Source organism: Vanessa atalanta, chromosome 19, assembly GCF_905147765.1.
Source record: "Vanessa atalanta chromosome 19, ilVanAtal1.2, whole genome shotgun sequence".
NCBI classification, from domain to species: Eukaryota; Metazoa; Arthropoda; class Insecta; order Lepidoptera; family Nymphalidae; genus Vanessa; species Vanessa atalanta.
Window position 1 is genome coordinate 7,647,894 of NC_061889.1, and position 18,303 is coordinate 7,666,196.

The 18,303-nt window shown below is 33.5% G+C and overlaps 1 protein-coding gene across 3 annotated transcripts in view; it reads right to left on the reverse strand.

Moving 5' to 3' along the window:
• Window positions 1-18,303, reverse strand: part of LOC125071227 (dystrophin, isoforms A/C/F/G/H) — a 557,159-nt gene that overhangs the window by 53,137 nt on the left and 485,719 nt on the right. For all 3 annotated transcript variants that reach the window (XM_047681335.1, XM_047681338.1, XM_047681337.1), the window contains exon 47: window positions 17,189-17,355. In XM_047681335.1, the coding sequence (XP_047537291.1) occupies window positions 17,189-17,355 (167 nt within the window). The remainder of the gene's footprint in view (window positions 1-17,188; window positions 17,356-18,303) is intronic.

Genomic DNA, 18,303 nt, shown 5'->3' on the forward strand with positions numbered 1-18,303 from the left:
TAAAGTGATTCTATACTCAACGACTAAAATATTAAATTAAAATTGTCTAATATTTGATACCGGAAATCGAAGTCGCAATCTGACGCACTCAAACCTATGACCCATGACATCCGTGACATACATACACGCCTCAGGTCAATGACCTTGCCAGTATATAAAACAAATTAGAAATTTATAACGCGCTTTCCGAAGCTAATGAGTGTCGCGTCCGGATTCAGGGATAGTAATGCGAATACGAGAGAATCCCGAAAAAAATAATATTATGCTATGATCCTTACAAACCTGAGACATAAGAGTTAACAGCATCATAAACAATCCACTAATCCAATGAGGCAGTTAAAACGATACATACCTACATACATACATAAATACACACAGATTATAGAAAACTAAGAACCAAATCATTGGAATTACATATGTACGGATTTATAATAATTTTAATGGTAGCTTCGAAATTTAATTAAAACGCTATTTAATCTGTTAGACATATTAATAGAGATATTCAAAATTATTTTATAACAAATTCAATATTCACGAACTTCAAAACGAAATTGACATTTTAAATAACGTTTGTGTGAAACTTACGTACAGTTAGATTTACGCGTAATGAAGCGGTCGGCTCGGCTCGTGGTCATCCCATCGATGTATTTATACGCAAAATGGCTTAGGTACTTTTTATTTAAATAATTTTATATATTAACAGCGTGATTATGGTACGATAGCTGTACGTAGAAGATCGGTGAAGAAGATGTGCAGAAAATTAAAGAGGATTCTTGATTTCATTTTACTATTTAACAAGTTACGATTCAACAAATAATTAATTTTAGAGGACGGAAAAATGACTGGCCGAGTAGAGAGCGTAGAGGCTGTATAAGAAAAATGTGCGCACAGACGTTGTCAGTTTACAATGAAATTAAATCAATAATATCTAATAAGGTTTCGAAATTCCTAAAAATCTGTTGAATAAATGAGAAGATTTGCGGGCGATCTACTAGTAATATGTAATTTAAACAAGAATATATAAATGAAAACAAACTTATTTCTTACCCATTTCTTTTTTTTTTGGGTAATGGTTTGTTTTTTTTTAGCAAAGTATATAATGTTTGAAGGTTTTTATTAATGACCAACTGTGCGCGTTTGAATTTAGCACTAATTCTGAAATAAAAGTAGCCTAATTTACTTTAATTTACATCAGCTATTCGCCAGTGAAAGTCCCGTCGAAATCGGTCCAGCCATTCCAGAGATAAGACCGACAAAAATGGTTAAAAATGATATTTCAGATATTCTTTCTCTATTTGTGTGTTAGTCAAATCGTTGTTAGTTAGTTATATATCCAATTTTTTTTTTTAGCATTTGCATCCCGTAAATGTCCCACTGCTGGGATAAAGGCCTCCTCTCCCTTTGAGGAGAAGGTTTGGAGCATATTCCACCACGCTGCCTCAATGCGGGTTGGCGGAATAAACATTTGGCAGAATTTCGTTGAAATTAGACACATGCAGGTTTCCTCACGATGTTTTCCTTCACCGCCGAGCACGAGATGAATTATAAACACAAATTAAGCACATGAAATTTCAGTGGTGCCTGCCTGGGTTTGAACCCGAAATCATCGGTTAAGATGCACGCATTCTAACCACTAGGCCATCTCGGCTCATATATTATATATCCTATGTTATATAAATATATGTATATAGTTTTTGTTATGATAACATTTTCAATATGTTATTGTATACAAAATGCATCTTTTTAAAGCATTAAGTATATACATAAAAAAGGGTCAATCTTTGCATTTCAAATTTCGAATGTATTAAAATATAAGTCCGTTTTCAATTACAGTACCGAAAGTCCTCGTATTGAAGTAACGCCAAAATAAGTCATTACTCTTAATATCACTGGTTTATGTAGGACGCTTCGGAAACAAAAGCTATTGATTTTTTGTAAGTAACTTTGCGTCTTAAAGCGTCGTCTGTAATACTACCCATAATAATTTATACACTTTGGAACTATGGAGCTTACGAACTTAATTAAGTTAGCTTTTAAGTGAGGGACGTAAAGTGAGCTTTTAAGTTATAAAACTGAGCTTTTGCTGACAAAGACACATTCTTAAGTGCTGAATCCTTATGATAATTGATAATATTTTTCGTATACAGTTTTTAATTATGATCGATGTTATTAATAATACGTATCATATTATAATAATGTAATATAGTTGTATTACAAAAATAATAAGCTTTATGTATTTGATAATTATTAGAACATTTCTTTTCATTTGTATATCTTATTTATAAACATTTTTGTTCAATCGTTGATGCTTGATTGAGTAACAGACATTAAAACACACAAACATTCGGTATTGTAATATGACTAGCTGAATCCTGCGGCTTTATCCGCGCGAATTTTATAAAACTTTACTCATGGCATACAAAACGTCACCCAAAATTTGGCAGCTTGAGGGGTGAATTAAAAAAGTGACCAATGTTCTTATCCGGGTCTCGAACTATCATACCAAATTTAATCTAAATCGGTTCCGCGGTTCAAGCGTGAAGAAGAAACATACAGAGTTACTTTCACATTTATAATATTCGTATCGATTTAGATAAGAAACTTATTATATTTTAAACATAATATAAAATGAAAATATGTGAACCGCTCGCAGTCGGACCACACCTCGTTTTATAAATTTACAATACAAATAATTTTACAATATTATTCGATCTCACAGCTCAGCACTGATAATATTATTGTTTAACTTGTCCAAACATATGTATTTTATCGTTCTGTATTGTGTTTCAGGATCAATGTTGCCGTAGAATAAATATTAGTACGTGTAGAAGCTGGACTCCTGTATAGGGAGTCATCATTTCACAAGCAAAACATCGTGCGTTCAAGTTAAATTGAACTTTGATAGAACGTATTAGAGTATGTTATTCGTCAACTCGGATTGTCGCTAATACTAAACAACAATACACCAAAAAATATACAATATGAGTTAAATCTATGAAAAGATAGATATGCTAAAGATATTTTTTTGGAAAATGAGATTTCATATTTTTACTTGAAATCTCAATTTGCAACAATACAGTTCTGGCGCTTAAGCTTTTCTTCCTTTTCAATGACGATTTATTCTCTTACTGGCTACGCCGCGCGGTTGCCGCGTTAAATGCGTGATATTATATGACTATCTAATCTTTAAGAAATAATAGGTACCATGTGCAAACAAACAAACATAAGTAAGTATTGGTATTTTCTAATAAGGAAAGTAGGACGTGGAGTAATAATTTTTTTTTCACATTAAACATTACGTTGAAATTTAGATAGCCTTATGTAACAGAAAGCGTCCTTCCAGAAGTTAAGTTTAAATTTATTTCAGTAAATTCGTTAATTACTATACCATTATTTGATATCGAGTCAAAGGGCTTAATCTTGTATGTTCGTTAATACCGAGCGCTGAAACTGAGAAAGTCGGCAACAAACTCACAGAGGGACCGGAGGGAGGAAAAATTAAATAAAATCCTCCATAACGAGCCAAAGCCGTAGTTCGCTATTTAATTATGAATTTATGAGCAGCGGGGAAAATGCAAACCTAGGCGGTCGAATTGGTACACGGGACATGAGCGAGCGATAGGCGGTAGCGATTATAGTTCAAACAAATGTGACTATTATTATTATCATTATTTTGTATGGTATTGGTATTGGGCTTTAAAGTCTTTCATTAAGTTTTAAACAGTATTCATTTAAGTCAATTAAATAATTCTTTGTTACAGCTGAAGTCCAAAATGAGAAAGACACATGTTTTTTTAAACTACAATACTACATATCACATTAATGGTGTTTTATTCAGTAATAATAATAGCATTACATATTTCACAATGTTTACTGAATTTGCATTGATTTAATTTTTTAAGAAATTTCTTCTATTTGACATATTACAGCGGAAAAAACACAATAACCGCTTAAGCTTATGTCTTTAACCTCTATACATCAGCTGCACCGTCTCTCGTCCTGTTTCTGGTTAATTAAGACACTGTTTTGAGTGGCACTTACAGCGGGCTACATAAATAATGGACAAAGTATTTGAGAACCGTATTTCGACGGATTAATTATGAATTTCGCTCGATATTAGCACGTGGTGAATATTATGTGGTATATCGTACGACGTGGTCTCACGCCATGATGCGATAATCTACTTATAATTGCATAAGGACGTAAGTTCACGCGGTGTCTATTCGGTTTTAAGCTCTATTGATAAATATTTATTTTTATCGTTTCAGTACAACAAACATACGTATAAATTGAATGCATTTTTTTGCAGTAATGCCTTTAATTATATGCAAACAAATCATTGTATTATAATTAAACATAGCATTTAGGTTTCCGTAATATACGTAACATATAAAACGAGATTGAATAAACTGCAAATTGTCTCCTTACTTGGAGTGAAGGACTTTTCCCAGTAGTAGAACATATACAGGATGTTACTTATGTATCGGACGTTACCTAGATATATAAATTTTAAATAAAATTTAGTTTAGAAAAAAAACGATAGGTGTCGATGGGAACCCGTTTGGAACGAAATTGCTTTCGTCATATATTATATATTAACAGACATAATAAAAAAAAATTAACAACTTTTGGGATTTTTTTATTAAAAATCCCGTGTGAATTGAAATAGAAAGAGACGGACGAAGAGAAAGAGAGGGAAATATCGCTTAGAGAGGTTGTAACCTTTTTTCATTACGTGACGTTTTCTGTCAGTTCACTCTACTGTAAGCCGCGTAAAAGAAATTTGGTCCAGAAATGTTCTTTCGGAATATTCATTCAAAATGTAACATGACAAGATGTAAAAGAGGCAGATAGACATAATTCTGTTTTATTTTCACTATGTATATACTGCGTGTCGTTGTACCACAATAACCGTCGTGGTCAATACTAATTAAGTATTAACTGTGATTTGATTGCTCATTGGTCGCTGTGGTATTCCGATGTTGTTTTACTAATTACCACATACCCTGGTTTGATCAATCGTGTCATAGTTATTTAACAGTTAAAAACTTTGATCTATCTATACGTAACGCTATATTTAAACGTAATTTTATTACTGTCGGAAAACATATTGGTCAACTAGATTACGAAAGATTTCAGATTATAAAACAAAAAAAAGGATCGCGTGAAACATTATTGAGAAGCAAGAAAAGCGAATACAAATTCCAGGTAATGTGTGTAGTAATTAACAAATTGTTATGAATAATTATGAATTAAAGTGATAGTACTTTTTATATATTAACCGAAATCCGCTAATATGGCGCTAATAAATGTATTCGTTTTTGATTTTTTTTTTTTGCTTCACTAGTAATATTCCGTGAGCTCCATCCGTCCATCCAATAATTTTAAGGAATTACTAATATTCCAGTCTTTTTTATTCTCTAGCACTTATAAAATATATTCTCGTGTTGCGTATTTATAAATAAAATAGCCTTTTGTTATAGCCATGTTTATTATATCATATTACGTGTGATTATCGAATGTCCTTCTAATGATAACCGTTTTGTTTAACTAATTGATCAATTAAATACAGGAGGATGTAAACAATTCAGTTATTAACTATATGACATTATATTGTAGTCTTTGGACGTTATTAAAATTAAAAAAAAAAAAACGTAACTTGTGGAAAGGCGCCTAAGATGCCTGCCAAATTTCATGTTTGTAGGTATTATAGTTATTGAAATTTCATGATTAATCAGTGAGTTGTATTTCGCTTTTATATATGTATATATAGATTAGTAGAAATGTATATATAGTTAGTAACTTTGTCTGTCTGTCTGTTGCTATTTAACAGAACCAAATTTGATGTTATTCGATACGAAGCAAGTTTCAACTCCAAGGCAGGTCAGAGGCTACTTTTCTGTACTTAACACCTGATGACTATCCCTTTTTTTTATGGCATTGGTTCGCGGACGAGCATATGGGCCACCTGATGGTAAGTGGTCACTACCGCCCAAAGGCAGAGGATAGACAAAGGCGCTGTAAGAAATATTAACCATTCCTTACATCACCTATGCGCCACCAACCTTGGGAACTAAGATGTTATGTCCCTTGTGCCTGTGATTACACTGGCTCACTCACCCTTCTAACCGGAACACAACAATACAGTTTACTGTTATTTGGCGGTAGAATATCTGATGAGTGGGTGGTACCTACCCAATCCCTAAAACGCAAGCGACAACTAGTGTACTTATTTGTTCGCTCAGAGATGTTCAGCACCTTCAATTGCATTTCTTAAAGACTACGTATAATATCGATAAGTATAGAGGCAGAGTTAATAGAGTCGATATTGTTTTAATTTTACACACTAATGTGTAAGATTTGTGTGTAAAATTGTTAACACTTAAACACTTCTTACACAAATGTGTAAGAAGTGTTATAGGAATTTCCAATTAATTTCCAAAATTAGAGTTTTCTCGAAAATTCCGTTTATCGAATCACCCTAGGACATACAGTTAGTTTGTGGTAGGGCGATGAAAAAAAGTTATTAATATTCCTTACAGAGCCATTGTTTATGTGGTTATCAAATACCATCTGTTGGCCCTTTTACTCGTCTGCTATAATATACTATAAAAGATATATATTTTTATATTATCATTGGGTTAGTAACACACAGAGCCACAGAGTTCACTGAGTTACCCAAACGCGATATCATAAAAAATGATTTCTAGAAATCGTATTAAAATCTAGTTTTCATAAAATGCATTTGCATGTTGGCTTGGATCCAGCTTATTACCATATTGGTGCTATTAACGGTTGGTCGATTGTCTAGGATTAGCTATGTAGGTTACCTACATTCTAATGGACGAGATCAATTGCAATTTGTAATGATAGACCTTGATATTACGATTGGCAATGGTGTCATTTACAACTCGGCTAACATTGAAATCGTTTTGTCTTTTCACTCGTATGAAGAGAATATTTTAAACGATTCTAATTTAATTAAGAATGAAACTAGAGGAGGCCCTTCCAATGGTAGGTCTTTGAAGCTCTACCACCAAGTTAAAAAGTATAACATTATTAATATTAATCTATCTTGTATAGTAAAAACAAAATAAATCTTAGATCCACAATCTTCAAATTTGTTAGATAGGTTCCTTGTAGCCTAAGGGGTAAAACGGGAGTTTGTCATTTATTAATTAGGGCGAGGAAAGCCGCAGTTTCAGCTAGTAACCTAATAAGCTAACGTATCTTTTTCAAGAATAATTAAAAGGGAAAACGAGCATTATGCCTTTGAACTTTGGCACGAACTTTGTCAACTAAGATGTTATGCCACATGGGACAGTATATCTGTTACACCAGCTCACTCGTACTTCAATCCAAAACACTGTAATACTAAATTTGCTGTATGGCAGTAGAATATCCTAATTTAGTAGGAGGTTTTACCCGGATTCGCTTGCGAAAAAAAACGTACATACATATATACGTAAAGATTAAAATTTTAATAAGTGAGTCATATGTAGCCATATGACAAGGCATATTCGATATTTGTTACAATGCTTGGCGGTTGATGGTTTATTTTGATCAAAGTCGTGTAGCTTAAGGGCTAATGTCTATGGACAAAGGACAAGGTCACAAACAAACGTCCTCTTTTTCTTAAGTCGATAAAATATAGATACTTACAATTTGTCCACAGTAAAAAAAATCATGTGAAAAATTGGATGTGAAAATTACCTGAAACAAAAAAATATACATTTAATAAACTTTGCTAGTAAAACCACAAACGTTAATAGAGTTAAACTAGTAAAACAAATGCATGTTCCCGATTTTCCTTTTGTTGTTGTATAGTCATGCTGAATGAATGCGCCGGCGCCGGCAAGCCCATTTATCTGTCAATTGAAATATCACGATCCCGCGAGAACTGGTTTTGGGCGGTTTGAACTTGTTTCTTAAGCGAAAGAAAATGAAATGTGCAAATTTAGAATCGTGTACTCATAAAAATATATATTTGATTAAGATATACTATATATTGTTTATTATGAATATTGTAAGAAGGATGTCCTTACGTAACATTATGATTCGTTATAATATTTCTCTTAATTTTTCAGTGAATTTTGGCAGTTTTTTTTTTTGTACAATATATATGATATATTGGCAAAGTGGTCTCTATCTGACACTGACATTAGTTTACACAGTGAATTATTTCTTTTTTCTTGTCAATGTGAACCACAATAAGCTGCAAGTATAAAACTGGCTCCGCCAATAGCAAAGTCAGATAATAAAAGCGACGTCTTATCAAACACCTGTGAGACAAAATTAGATTGATTTTTAAAAACTTATGGTCGCCAAGAACAAAAAACTATACTGTATTCTATAAATAGATTTTACTTCCTGATATGCTCGAAAGGGGTAAGCGATCTATTCGCTCAGGAAGGCACACTCCCCACGTTAAATAATTATCGGCGTTATTTTTTTTTTAATAAATACTTATAAGTTCTAAGCTAGCCAGCCGAAAGATCAACGTGGTACTTATATTAATCACGAATGCTTAAACGGTATTATGAGCAATAGTGCGATTCTGTAAGAATTCACATCGTATCTCGTACGCCTTTTTAATACGTGTTGACTATGTATACGTCTTTTATGGTGAGTTTCGAGTTTCTTATCACAGAATAGTTCTGCATTTCGTCTTTTATGAATTAATTACAATATACGATTCAATTTAAACCAAAATCCCGATACGCTCGGACATGACTCACAGGCCTTTGTGGTGAGGATCCGCTTTACAGGATTATGGAGTTTAATTCCATGAAATCTGTTTGAGGTTTTCGATGTACATCGTTGGTTATATTAAGGTTGTTTGTTGAATATTATTTACTATTTATAAGAAAGATTTATATGTAATAGTTTCTTAATAAGAATAATATGTAACGCATGATTTTATGTAATAATTTTCAGTGAGATATTTCAGACTAATTTAAAACTTGATGAACGTGTTTTATTGAACTCACCCAGTGACTGAAATACGTGAAAATTACGGGTTCAAGCCCGGGCAGACTAATTTTTAGCAATTGAGCTGATATGGTCCAGTGGCTGACTAAGTATACATGCTTTTAATTTATCTTTAATGTGCTGAACGTTGAAGGAAAACATCGTGAGGAAACCTGCATGTGTACAATTTCAACGAAATTCTGCCACATGTGTATTACACCAACTCGCATTGGAGCAGCGTGGTGGAATATGCTCAAACGCTCTCTTCAAGGGAGGAGGAGGCCTTAGCCCAACAGTGGGAAATTTAGAAAATGTTATGTTAATCAAATAACGGTAACAGTAACATGCATTTTCATGTAACTACTATGCCGTTAAACTATTCAAGCAATGGCAAACTAATACATACAAATAAAATTTGATTTATTTATATATAAATATATTTGATAAACTTTCCAATATTGCAATAAAATATTGCGAAAATAAATAATATAGAAACTGAAATTCAGCACATAAAATTTAACTCCAATTAACGCACCGTATATTTTAAAATTCATATATATTTGAACACCTATTCTTCACACGAGCGGGTCGCGCGGCGTCACATGTTAATTTATGCGTGTACACGTTTCTGTCCGTCTCTGCTTTAGGAATATGCATGCTACGCAAATCCAATGTGGTTCACAAACACGCCGTACGAATGTGTTTTTATTGAGTCGTGAGATAAATTCGTTGCGTTGTTTGAATTTTTTTTTATACTAACTCTATCACGAAACTTTTGTCGGCGGTTTTTCCGAACCGATACGAATTGGGAACACATCAAAGTAAAACCTATCGTACATTACTTCGATGTATGCTAGTTAAGTAAAAAATATCAACCAACATTGGGCACTATGCTGTTAGATCCCTAGTGCCTCGAGTTCTTCAGACCGGAAGTAAATAGTACTGTTTAGGAGTGAGGGAGGAATACATACTCAGAGGGATTCTTAATGGGCAAATTATGTCAAAATACTTTTTAATTATATAAGTTGCGTTTCCCTCTATTTAATGAAATATTAATAGCATATACAATATATATATATTGTGGAGTTGTCTATGCTATTATATGAGATGTTTTCTTGACCGCTTTGGGCCTCGGCGGCCGAGGGAGACCAGCCAACTACGAAGGGCATATCAAAGCGCAGAAGTGTGTGTAAATACAGGTGCACTAACTATTCCCTTATCTTAACTTCTCATAATCCGATAGGATGGCCAATCGGACACGATCGGAAATGGTTAAGGCGCAGTACCAATGGCTATACGCGCTTTCCAAGGCACGGAAGTGTACATACTTCCAACTTCAAGACTCCGGGCTGTTATTGAGAATCTTTCGATAGAAAAATCAATAACTGTTTGTCGGCCTGTTCTGGGGTTTGAACCTAAGCCTGGATCTGCGGTCATATAACTAGCCACTAGACCGAAGAGGTAGTCAAATTGTATGTTACAAATAAACAAACTAAAACAAACGTTGATGTATATATATTTTACAATAATTGTATCAATTTATGTGTTTTAGGAAAACGGGAAGTAGAATAGATTATCTGGAGAAGAATTCAAAATGGATTCTTGTAAAGCTAACGAGCTGCGATCCTTTGCTGAATCTTTTGTCTAGTGACGTGTTATTTTATCGATATAGATATTATTATCGATACTTTTTAATCGGTTTTTCTATATAATAATACTAGTTTAATTTATTTTAATAACATTATTATTATATACATACATAACAACTTAACTTATTTACAACAAAATAATGGTAACACCTTTAATAAATATTTAAAATTATGTTCTAAAAAACGCATCGCACAAATCAGACTCACGTTGACTTACATAATGTTAATTCAGTAAAATACTTCAGCTATTTTAAATTCGAAATAAAAAGACTAAATAAGCTAAGTTAACTAGCACTAAACACAGTTGTGAGTAAAGTTGCTTGTTTTTGATAAAAAAAAATATTTACAATATGACTGCCTTTCAATAAATTTTTAAAATATAAAAAAAAAAACAAATAGGTTAACAGCAGATATTTATAGTGCTCAATTAATCAGCACTACACGAAGCTATCGACTTTGTCAGTACATGAAATCATCGACATTGTCACATCACTAGTGCGCACTCATCGCAAGTGGTCGGGTAACGACATCGATAACGAAGCCAGCATTGTTATCGGATGCAAAGCGAAGCTGACTTGCCACAATTATATCTCATTTTTCACTGGCGTATTCGGATTTGGCATCGATATATTTTGTGGTAATATTTTTAGTAATCATTTTGATTGTTATTTGTTTTTATTTGTTTAGAGTTGTGTTTGTAAATGTAATAGAATGGTATTGCTTGGTATGGCGCACGATATGTATCACTATTAATAAGTACGTCGCAATATCCCATCAAAATATATCTACACGTATAAAATATGCGTTTGGTTATTGCTGTATTTGTCAAAATTAAAGATTTTTTTTCTTAACATCGTTTGTCCTCACGGACCATTAACACACACAAAACTAGTGAGTCTAGAAAACTGAAATTTGGAACATATATACATACTCCCAAAAACTAAAACTAACGAGCCATCTTCATTATCTTGGTGTGCGTGAAAGCTACACTTGACTCTCGCCGAACGTCATCTATTTTTTTGACGCGTTCTCACTTTTGACAATCTATCTGGACATATAATAATCAAACCAAGCTTAGCGTAAGCAGAGAAGATTTTTGGAAATTTCAAGTTTAAAGGTGAAATAGAAAAAGGGGAAAATTTGAGCGAATTTTACCCGCAATGTGTCAGAACACCTTTTAGTAATAAATGTATTAAAAATTTGACTACAGTTTCATACACAAGGGACATACCGTCTTAAATAAATAAATAAATAAATATTGGACAACATCACATACATTACTCTGATCCCAATGTAAGTAGCTAAAGCACTTGTGTTATGGAAATCAGAAGTAACGACGGTACCACAGACACCCAGACCCAAGACAACATAGAAAACTAATGAACTTTTTTCTACATCGTCTCGGCCGGGAATCGAACCCGGGACCTCAGAGTGGCGTACCCATGAAAACCGGTGTACACACTACTCGACCACGGAGGTCGTCTAACGTCTTAGTTCCTGAGTGTGGCGGCGTTGGTGATATAAGATCTTTTGATATTTCTTACAGTACCAAAGTCTATGGGCAGTGGTTACCAGTTACCATCACGTGGCACATTTGCTACACCGCCCATTATTAAAAGACATGACCATTCTCGAGCTAAAGAGCATAAGATATGTTCTATCAGTAAAGCCATATGGGCACATTTTCATAATATTTTTCCGTACTTAGTAACTTAAGCAATACGGTGAATTTATAGTCCTAGTTTAACTAGCTAGTGTAATTATTTATAATTAGTAGATGTTATAAAATAGTTATGAAAGCGGCGACTACCGTGTCTATGTTTATTTTATATTTAATCGATTTATGGTACTCGTTAAGATCGAAGGTTTTATTCTGATCATGATTCAATATTTGTTTCGTCTGAATGATATTATGGGGATGTTTTTCTCTGAGATTTAATTTTAAACGGTGAATTTTACTTGGTGGTCGGGTTTTGTGCAAGCCCATTTGGTAGCACCCACTCATCAGATATTCTGACGCCAAACAGCAGTTCTCGGTATTGTTGATTGAGCCAGTGTAACTACAGGCACAGGGATATTACATCTTAGTTTCCAAGGTTGGTTGGATTGGCGATTTAAGGAATGGTTAATATTTCTTACAGCGCCATTGTCTATGGGCGGTGGTGACCACTTACCATCAGGTGGACCATTTGCTCGTCCGCTTACCGATACCATAAAAAAATGATTCGGTTACGTTTTATGAAAATCTGTATAAACTTTTTAACTCGTATCAATATAACTATTTCTTATTAAATTGTTGCTCCAATGCGGATAGGCGGCAAGGTTTCCTACCGACACATATATTTTCTGATGATGAAATACCCTGACCGGGCATGGATATTCAGAGGGTTTTTCTGAGATTACACTTTTAATCTTCCCTTTATATTCAGTTGTTCTAACCACTGGGTCATCTCGGTTCTATGTGAAGCTCTTCAAAAAGAGAGCCCTAGCTCAGCAGAGGGAATTGCAGGCTTCACTTTACTATTTTTTTATATATTTCTGTTGTATAACAATTGTATATATATATTATTTTTTAAAACGCAAAGCTATTTTAATTACGTTTTCTGAGAGTACTTGAAAACTTCATTTTATGACGAGATTCCTCGGTTTGAGAAAAAAAAATGCTCACGAAGTATTTTTATTATAACGAATGTTCTAGATTAAAATTTCAAAAACCTACTTTTTATTTATAGTATTTCTGAGACGTACTTGGTTTCGACATGTATGTATAATTATTTTGTATAATTCATAATCTAAGTACATACATATATAAAATACAAAATTAATATTTTAAGTCATGTAATTTTGTACCTCAAGTATGCCAACTAATGGTAAGTTGTCACCACCACCTTTAGACTTTCCTTATATAGACAATGCACCAATTTTGGGAGAAAATATGTCTTTCGTGTCTATAGTAACTGGCTCACTCACTCTTCAAACCGGAACACAAAGACGGACAGTAGAGTTTACGATGAGCGTGGTATCGACCACCTACCAAGACCACTAGTTATCATATATACATGAGTGTTGGAGAAATTTCAAACTAAGAGCATAGATTAGGGCGAAGTCACAATGGCCGATGTAATTAATCGGAACACGCCTGGCAATTACGACATAGAATTTATAGAAGTGACTTGTGAGCGAAACTAGAGCTCATCAAACGAAAATTTTAATTGATAAGTTTTATGTATAATCAAATTTAAATGTTCGTTAAAATGATTTGTTTTTATGACCTGTTTACATAGGATATATGATATAATTTAAGTTTTTTTTATTATTTTGGGCTTTGTATAAGCCCTTTCGAATAGAACCAGTCTAACATTTTTGTATTTTTGAAAAAAAAAAAAATGTTTATTAAAGAAAAATATCTTAATATTTCGCAGGGCAATAAAAGAAAGGAGGTCTCACAGCAGTGGGATATAGCAGTACTACTTAAGTGACATTGTCTATGGGTGATGTGAATTAAAATGTACATCATTAACACTACGCCAAGTTTCATTAAAGTCTATGTCACTGAAGATTCACAGGTAATTATTTTAGTTTATGATGTACTAAATGTATTTAATTATTATTTGCTGTAATTATTACAAATTCTATAATATATTAAGAGCTTCCTGGACACTTCCAGGTATTTCTATATCATCGTTGATTGCATATTATTAAGCATTCATTGAACAGCTGATATTCAGGTCAGCATGGGCGTGATCTGGACTTCACGAGGGATATAAATCGTTTGAAAGCAGTCGCATACTTCCTGATCATCAAAGACTAATAACATTAATATTAAATACGGTATTTTTAGTTTTATGCCAAATTTGTCATAGCCTTTAAGATTTTAATTTCACAAATAAAAAACAATAATGTTTTTTCATACGTTAATAAAAATGTAATAGCCTCTAAATAAAGCATACGGATATTAGTGGGCTACAACCACTTTATGATACTCAGACCTCGGTCCGTAGGTTGTCTGGAAAAGATCACCGGTTAAGTGATATTCCCGTACATTGTAGTTCATGCAACTTTTTGGCAATCCTTGTGTATATTTTAGATGTCAGTTTTGTTGGGCAATAAATTATTTAAATAAATGAATTCGTTCCAAATACAAAAAGTTGAAACTGGTTAAAACTGGTATGAGTCGATCGTCTTATGTGTATCTGCGTTGAAAACGAATCTTTGACCAGTAAAGACTTATAACGCATGATCACGCTCAGTGGTCCAATAGTTCTTTGTATGTTGTAACTCATTTTGTGCAAAGCCGGATATCCGGGACTATATCAATGTGATGAATAAAATTTGTTTAAGCGGACTCCAGTAGTTCAGATGAGAAACGTATAATATTATATGAATGTTGAATACGTTTAAGCTGTTATAGCATTTCATAAAACAAATTATGCGACGAACATTCGGGGATAAACTATTCAACAAAGTTTTATCACAATCAGATTAATTACATTAACTGCTTGTAAATTTCTCACTGCTCGGGCTTGCTCTCCCTTTGAAGAGAAGGTTTGGAGCAAATTCTACCACGCTGTTCCAATTCGTCTTGGAACAGCGTGGAGTACACATGTGGCAGAATTTCGTTGAAATTAGACCCATGCAGGTTTTCTCACGAAATTCCTTCACCGCCGAGCACGAGATGAATTATAAACACAAATTAAGCATCTGAAAATTCAGTGGTGACTGCCTGGGTTTGCGAACGACATCACGTTAAGATGCACGCGTTCTGACCACTGGGCTATCTCGGCTCATCAGATCAATTACAGTATATAAATCTATACTAATATTATAAATGCGAAAGTAACTCTGTCTGTCTGTTGTTCTTTCATGTCTCAACAGAGAACCGAATTGAATGATATTTTGTATGAAGCAAGCTTGAACTCAAAGGACGGACATATTTTTATGCCTTATACCTGACGACCAACCGTGACCAACGGGTGAGAATTCATTTTGATATAAGTATATGGAAGACCATGGAATAAATGTTAATGTGTGTTTTATTATTTAGATTTTAGAATGTATTAGTTTCATCGTTAATCGACCTCCGTGGTCGAGTAGTGCGTACACCGGTTATCATGGGTACGCCACTCCGAGGTCCCGGGTTAGATTCCCGGCCGAGTCGATGTAGAAAAAGTTCAGTAGTTTTCTATGTTGTCTCGGGTCTGGGTATTTGTGGTACCGTCGTTACTTCTCATTTTCCATAACACAAGTGCTTTAGCTACTTACATTGGGATCAGAGTAATGTATGTGATGTTATCGTTATAGGGTTAAGTAAAATGCACGAGTTTTAACACATACTTTAAAAAGATCGCTCGGTGGGTTGCGAGATAATTGACTCAGCTTTTCGTATATCTCTCCGTATTAACACGAGTTGACTTGTGTTTAATCCTCTGATGTGGATTCAGCTTAACAATTTGAGAGACAGTATACTGTTATTTTATAGTATAAGACTATAGAAGAGCTAACTAACGCCCCTTGAAATTGTAGCTACCATCGCTTACATCGCCTTCGTACCACCAACCTTGGGAACTCAGATGTCATATAAGTTAAACCAGACCACAGTAATACTGAGCTTTGCTGTTTTTAGGTGCAATGTCTGATGATTTGGTACCTACCTAGTCGCCTAGCTTACACCAAGTAAACGTAATGACATCCACGTCTACTATGAAGAAAATATAAATCTTTATTTCGTCGCAAATACTTATTAATAATAAAGTATTTTACACAAAAATATATTTCTAAATAAATATGTTAAATTATTTAAACGCAGTTAAATTCTAACTCAGAGCACTTTATACGAATTGGATTTCACAAGCACTTTTGACTCCTAGTTTTACAAAACTATTTTGTCAGTTTAAGTTAAACTTTAGCATCGGCACCGGTTCCGAATGTCTTCCGAATATAAAAGGCAGGAAACTCATTAGCAACTCTTAAAAACTCTTTTGATTCATCAATTAGATATAGCTTAAAAAATTGTTAAAGAAAAAACTACTTATGAATCCTATGTTTTTACTAATAATGTATTATCATACCATTATTAATAATATATTATCAATGTTTTTGTGTTTGTATGTTTGTATTGTATCATTATTTACCGACAGGATAAGATCTACCAAAAGATTTATAAATCATTTAAATTTTAAAGTAATATTAATAATTCATTTATTTATTATGTGCCTCAATTTTTTTAGAAATTACCATACGCCATCTATTGGGAGTTAATTGGAACTTATTGACCTCCTGATGTGTCGAAAACATAACTAATATATTTTTAGGATATTTTGTTTAACGCCCTCTACACTTTTTAACGTGAACTACGTAAACAAAGATTATCTATTGATCGTCTCGGCGTCTAATACCGTTTACCGGTAGATGGCACTGATACTGTTTGAAAAAAAATAATAAAATATATAAAAATGCTGACGCTTTATCAAGATTGAATTTGTTTTATGAATAAAAAAGTAATTAACAGATCTCTGTAGTTTTTTTACATCCAATCATTGTAAGCTATCCAATTATTTGAAAGATCTTACCTGTACAGCGTCATCCAAGCATCGTCCCCACGCGTCGCTCCTGTCCACCAGGGTGTTCCATTTATCGGCTAACTTGGCGACTTCTCGACGAATGGATCTCGACAGTTCCCGCGCCTGCTCCTCCGCTGTGCGATAACCGCGTGAGTCTCCTTCGCTGTCTCTGCTCACTATTGAAAAATATATCGATTTAAGATTTGTTTTTTTAATAATAATCATTATTTGTTAAGTTGATGATAGTATTTGTCAGATTTTTACAATAGAATGCCAAGGAAGATGATGGCCTTAATTCGTGGGAATGCTTTCTCTAGAGAAATTTGTACCGTACCGTACCGGTACCGTAATGTTCACAAACTAACCATTACATCACTTATCGTGGAATTAACATTTTTTCCAATTTTATTATCTTAGCTGGCTCCAAGCTTGTAGAAAATTCTGATTGCTAGTATTATTTTTCCAAAAAAATCTCACTCCAGTTATATTGAGTCTAATATTTCGTCTTTATAATTCCATCCAATTTTCCATCAGTATTACTATACTCAATGGGTTACCCTTATAGTAATAGCTTCTGCCAGTAGATGGCAATGCTATTATTTCACGCTCCCCTAATGTAATTTATTTACCAGAGAGTATAGACTACTTAACATCTATAATAGTGCAATAATTGCTTGAAGACGGAAATCTTGATATGTTACTCGAAGATTATAGATGTTAATTTCGTTAAACATGTGCTGTAATCAATTTATATATGGCTGCGTTTATTTTCAAACAATATTGGCGGATGTTTTTTCATTATTTATTATCGAAAAGTGGAAGATAAATATTTGAAAATAGTCGTCAACATTGAATGTCAGTCAGAGGTACATCAATGTTAAATTATTATATAGCGCCTATTAATTTATTGGTCGCTCAACCTTAACGCTATTTGGTAGTAGAATATCTGATGATTCGGTAGTATCATCAAAACGGATTTGCAAACAGCCCTTATAACCAACCATTATAACCCTACTAAAGCGGTTGTATGTTATATCTCTTAGTTTATTTATTTTATTCAATGACCTACTATAATTGATCGGGATTCAATATCTGGATCGCCACTAGTTTTGTTATTTAAATTT